The 6,000-nt window shown below is 40.0% G+C and overlaps 1 protein-coding gene across 1 annotated transcript in view; it reads left to right on the top strand.

The window, feature by feature from the left end:
• Window positions 1-297: 297 nt before the first annotated feature.
• TNFRSF11B (TNF receptor superfamily member 11b) overlaps window positions 298-6,000 on the top strand; it is a 28,767-nt gene continuing 23,064 nt past the window's right edge. Inside the window, exon 1 of the mRNA XM_002819383.4 lies at window positions 298-796. Within this exon, the coding sequence (XP_002819429.3) occupies window positions 686-796 (111 nt within the window). The 5' untranslated portion in view covers window positions 298-685. The remainder of the gene's footprint in view (window positions 797-6,000) is intronic.

Raw genomic sequence — 6,000 nt, 5'->3', positions numbered from 1 at the left:
GAGTGAATGCAGAATTGCACGGGCTTTAGGGCCAATCAGACATGAGTTAGAAAAATTCCTACTACATGGTTTATGTAAACTTGAAGATGAATGATTGCGAACTCCCCGAACAGGGCTCAGACAATGCCATGCATAAAGAGGGGCCCTGTAATTTGAGGTTTCAGAACCCGAAGTGAAGGGGTCAGGCAGCAGGGTACGGCGGAAACTCACAGCTTTCGCCCAGCAAGAGGACAAAGGTCTGGGACACACTCCAGCTGCGTCCGGATCTTGGCTGAATCCGACTCTCAGGGTGGAGGAGACACAAGCACAGCAGCTGCCCAGCTTGTGCCCAGCCCTCCCACCGCTGGTCCCGGCTGCCAGGAGGCTGGCCGCTGGCGGGAAGGGGCCGGGAAACCTCAGAGCCCTCGGAGACAGCAGCCGCCTTGTTCCTCAACCCGGTGGCTTTTTTTTCCCCTGCTCTCCCAGGGGCCAGACACCACCGCCCCACCCCTCACGCCCCACCTTCCTGGGGGATCCTTTCCGCCCCAGCCCTGAAAGCGTTAACCCTGGAGCTTTACGCACACCCCCCGACCGCTCCCGCCCAAGCTTCCTAAAAAAGAAAGGTGCAAAGTTTGGTCCAGGATAGAAAAATGACTGATCAAAGGCAGGCGATACTTCCTGTTGCCGGGACGCTATATATAACGTGATGAGCGCACGGGCTGCGGAGACGCACCGGAGCGCTCGCCCAGCCGCCGCCTCCAAGCGCCTGAGGTTTCCGGGGACCACAATGAACAAGTTGCTGTGCTGCGCGCTAGTGGTAAGTCCCTGGGCCAGCCGACGGGTGCCCGGCGCCTGGGGAGGCTGCTGCCACCTTGTCTCCCGACCTCCCAGCGGACCGGCGGGGACAAGGCTCCACTCGCTCCCTCCCAGGAGAGGCTTGGGGTTAGGCTGGAGCAGGAAACCACTTTCAAGTTATGCCATGCTTCCCCTAGGGTGTCCTTTTACGCTGCAAAGTTCCTGCTGACTTTATGGAAGACTGCGAGAGAGAGACAGACAGCGAGAGAGAGACAGACAGCGAGAGAGAGAGACAGCGAGAGACAGACAGCGAGAGAGAGGGAGAGAGACAGAGAGAGAGAGAGAGAAACTTTTTCTTTGAAAGTTTTAGTCATTAATCTTTTGTCTTCATCTCAGAATATTAACGCCCTCATGTAGTCCATACTATCTTTGCTTAAAGAACTTGAACTTTTATTATTAGTGGCAAAGAAGTGGTCCCTTACATTCAGAGTAAGTTGGAAGAAGACGTTAGTCTTCTTAAAACCATTATAATTAGAATATAATTTGGATACATTGAATACGACATGATAGATTTTTCTAATGCAAATATTATGGGAAATTTTGAATAATTAGGAGAAAAGATCTCTCACACACACACTTCTTAACTGTGCAATATAATGTTTTAATAAAATTTTATTGTTAAAATTATTTCACTTCTCAACTTCAATATACTGTGGAGAATATTGGCAGTATGTTATGTTCTAAAACATATCTAAATAATTGAAGTTCACTAAATAGGGCTAAAAATTGTTTTTAAAATGTTATTTGGAAAAGAAAGGAATCTCTGTGACTTAGATTAGCTTTTTTTTTTAAAGCTTAGGTTTTGATCAAGTTAATAAGATTTGCATGTAGGTTTTTCTATGACAAATGATTTATTTTCTCTATGTCACTGGAGTGTAGAGTACATCAAGATATGAATCAGACATTTATGCAAGGCTAGGAAAAGCCATATTTAAGCCACATATGTGTTTTGGATGTGTTTGAGTAAATGTTTGAATTTCAACCTCCAACCCACAAATAATGAATAGAAGGCTAGGTAGTCTTCCACTTAGTTCCTAGGATACAGAAACATAAATAAGTAAATAAATAGTAAAGACACTAAAGAACAGGTAAGTTGGATAGGAATCTACCCATAAGTATGTTAAAATATATATGTATGTGTGTGTGTGTGTGTGTGTGTGTGTGTGTGTATAACTTCATTGCTAGAGATACTATGGAAAGCATTTAAAAAAGTGAACCTTTATTAAAATATAACACATAGAGAATTGTGCAAGTCGTAAGTGCCTAATGCAGTTTTTCTAAGTGAGCACTTGTGAGCTAGCACACAGACCAAGAAATATATTGTCGGCACCTCAAGTGCTCCCATCACTACTATGTCCATGGCCAGAATAATCAGTATTGTGATTTGAACACCATAGATGAATTTTGCTTGTATTTGAACTTTCTATAAATGGAATTCATTCAAGTTTTTGCATTTGACTTCTTTCACTCAAAGTTCTGTTGTGAGATTCATCTCTACTGTAGGATAGATAATAATTTGTCCATTTTCATTGCTGTATGGTATTCCATTGTATGGACACACCACAATTGATTTAATCATCCTAGTTTTGGGCTAGTATAAATAACCCTGCTGTTAATATGGGGACATTTTTATTCTTCCCAGCCCTTTTTATTTTGTCAAATATTTAATTAATGATAAACCTACTAGCAATGAGTTAAATTTCAGGATTTCCACTAAATAATACACATTTCTACTTAGAAGTATCCATAAATGATAAATAGTAAAAATTTTTTTATATGTGGTCTGTACAGGAAGATAGACAAACATGTAGCTAATACTGATTTTAGATGATACAGCATTATCAGAAGAGAAGACTTTGTATGTGTCTTGAACACAGTAAATACTTTATATAGGAAGAATTTTGCTTCCCCTTTCTTTAGCTTCTGAGACTTACTTTATTTTGAAAATGATTGCAAATGGACACTTTGTATTTACATATAGAGTCCAGATGCCCTTTTGTAAAACCATGGTGCCATTGTAGGAACTAGAAGCACCACAGATATTTATGTCTTTATAATGGGCATTCCACTAGCACTAGGCATCAGGACAGTGTGAAAAGCAAGATGGACACTATTCCTTTCACCATGGACCCATAGTCTAATGGGGAAAGCAGATAATGGGCAAGTAATTGTGTATACAGAGTTGCAAAAAACAAACTACTGGGTAACTTGGGAATATAAAAGATTCTGCCCTATAGCACCTTATAAGGGAAGTTACTAGTGCAGTGTTATGTGGACCAAAAATCAAATACCAGTACCACCACTTGCCTGAGAAATGACTGTGGCCAAGTTACTTCTTGAGTTTTTGTTTTGTCTTCTATAGAATGATAATAATGATATGCATATATCCAAGATGCCCACATAAAGTTTCTGCTTCATATCAACACTAGCTCCTAGCATGATGCTCACAGATAACTAACTTTAGGACAAGATAGAGCCAAGTGAATTATGTAAACGAAGTGCTGATGATACTCAGAGGAGGGAGAGATGGCCATCTACTGTCATCCTGGAGGAGGGGTATGACATTTCATTGTTGGAGATTTAAAATCATGCATCTTGGACCAAAGAAGTGAGAGAAGGCAAGATTGTGTAGCAAAATAGAATTCTAGATTCTTTTTGTGAGCGCAGAGGATATGCTGGTAGGCTAGCAAAGAAGGAGGTAGGGATGGGATGTTGTCATTAGTACTAATGTCACAGACGTGGACTTTCCTGGAATGTTCCTTAATGCAATTAAGCAGAGGCCTGCTCTGCTTCACTCAGGCTTAGGTTTTAACTGATGGCTGAAACTTCCCATCATGTAGTATCAGAACCATCCATTGAACTGCTCAAAGCTAAGTTCTGAATTAATGTTAAGATACTACGAGTTGGGGTGGAGACGTGGGCAGGGAGGGGTAGATTTATTTTTTTCTCAGGAAAAATGTCTGATCTGTCTGTTTTCCTGTAGAATAATGCCTTTGGGGGCTTTTTGTTGTTTCATTGTTATTTTGGTTTCCTCTCCCTCCCCCTAGTGGTTAAGTTTTGTTTGTTTGTTTGTTTGTTTGTTTTAAGAGAATGAATACTCTGAAGTTTCTAGGAAAATCTGACATACCCTCAATCCAAAACAGTCCTGATCCCTGTCCATAGCAACGTTCCTGGCCCGGGTCACCTAGCAACCTCCAGCACAATTTCTAATTTCAATCTAGTTTCAAATTTTACTTCTTAAGCTGAAACTACAGCTGTGAAATTCCATTGATTGGGGAAGCAAGCGTTCAGCACCAGATGGTTTATGCGGTTAGTTCTAGAAGAAGAGCTACGGCAGTGCTGATCAAAAGGAACTAAACACACACTCAGGTATTTTTGCTCTCCTAGCCACTAACTTGCCTGCTGGGTTTTGCTCTTGGCAACCCTCAGCCCCCCACTGCTGGCATGTTACCTTTGTGTGAAAGCTTTTTGTGAAAAGCATTATTTTCTCTAGCATCTCATTAACCAATAGCATTTCCTTTAGTTTGAGTTTCTCCTTTGCAGCCAAAAAAGAAAAAGAAAAAAAAAAAGACCGGGGAATATATTGAAGGGAAACAGTGATCTTACAAAAATTTATGTTTGCATTAAAGCCTTGACTGATGATGTCTAGCTGCTCCTTATGTTGCTACAATGGAGCAGAGATACCAAAATTATCAGGATATTTGTATGGTTTACCCTGTAGGCCAGTAGTTCTCAATTATATCAGATTTCTTTCATGCACTTTTACAATAAATCCTTTGAAACAACCTCCTTGCTCTCCTGAAATGAAATTCAGAGTGCATATATTTTACCTACACATATAATTTTTAAAAATCTAACTATACTATAAAGGAATAATAGAAAGAAAGTAATTTATAATAAAATAGGCTTCACTAGAAGACTTAAAGAAATAGTGATGTGCTAGCATCTTGTTGTAAAATTGCCATAAACACACCACTAGGAATAAAGACTGGGGAACATGTGTAATATTGGTGACTCAAAAACATGGTCAGCATTGGCTTTGGTGCTATGATTTTCTGAAATGGTGAACAAATGTTGCTAGAGTTTTAAACAGAACAAATTTTAATAATCTTCTATCAAATTTTATCTTGTTAAATTCCTGAAAAATTAAGTATGTATAACAATTATGCAAAAAGCACTTTGTGTGTATATAAAATGGAGTTCTGATCTAGACTCAGATAATAAATAGATTTTTTTTTTACTTAGATTTCTTATATCAGTGGTCAATAGGACATGAATGTGTGTGGGATGTGGGATTATTCTTTATTGTTCAGGATGTCCAGCAGCATACAGTCATTACGACCAGAGAAATGCCCCACAGATTCCTAGAACTTCTCCTAAGGGATAGCACCACCTCTGTGGCAAAGTGCGGGCTCTTTGCAAGCACAGATTTTCATCTTGTTCATTTGTAGCCCCAAGGTCTCCATAGTGCATGACAATAAGATGTGTTTCCTGAGTTAAAGGAGCTATAAAGAGATTTGCTAGGGTGTTGGATAGTCTACTGGCAATTTCCATGGATGTTCCAACAGAATTTAGCTTACTGCCAGAAGCTCACTTCCAATGTTGGCTTTGATCTCTTTGAAAGGATACACATAACACCCTACCCACCTGACCCATATTTTAAATACATTTATACATTCCTACTATAAAGGTTCATATCAATACCTTCACAAAAGCCCATTCTTAAGCAAGTAACAAAAATGTACCAGATTCATATATTGATATTTGGAGTGCAATCTAAGCCTGGCTGTACCAGTTTTCTGGCCTTCCCATCCAGTTGGGACTGTGTGCTATCTACTGAGTAGAGAATACAGGTACACACAGCTACTGAGTGGAGAACAAATGATGGTGGGTTTGGACATCAAGTGTTCATTTTTGGTTTGATAAATTTTATATGTTTGTAACATGTCTCAGTAGAGATGTCAAGTAGGCATTTAGATATAAAATATTTCAGAGTGCAGGAGAAGCCTGGGCTGGAGATTTTTTTTAAAAATGTGTCTCAACATCCTAGAGAAGATTTTTGGAGCCATAGAGAAGGATGACTTCACAAGCCAAGAGAGAAGAGTGTGAAGCCGCCCCCAGAGCACAATTCTGATATCGATAGTCTGGTAAACAAAATGCAAATAT

The sequence above is a fragment of the Pongo abelii genome, chromosome 7 (genome assembly GCF_028885655.2).
Source record: "Pongo abelii isolate AG06213 chromosome 7, NHGRI_mPonAbe1-v2.0_pri, whole genome shotgun sequence".
Taxonomy (NCBI): domain Eukaryota; kingdom Metazoa; phylum Chordata; class Mammalia; order Primates; family Hominidae; genus Pongo; species Pongo abelii.
This window is presented reverse-complemented; position numbering and strand designations above follow the sequence as displayed.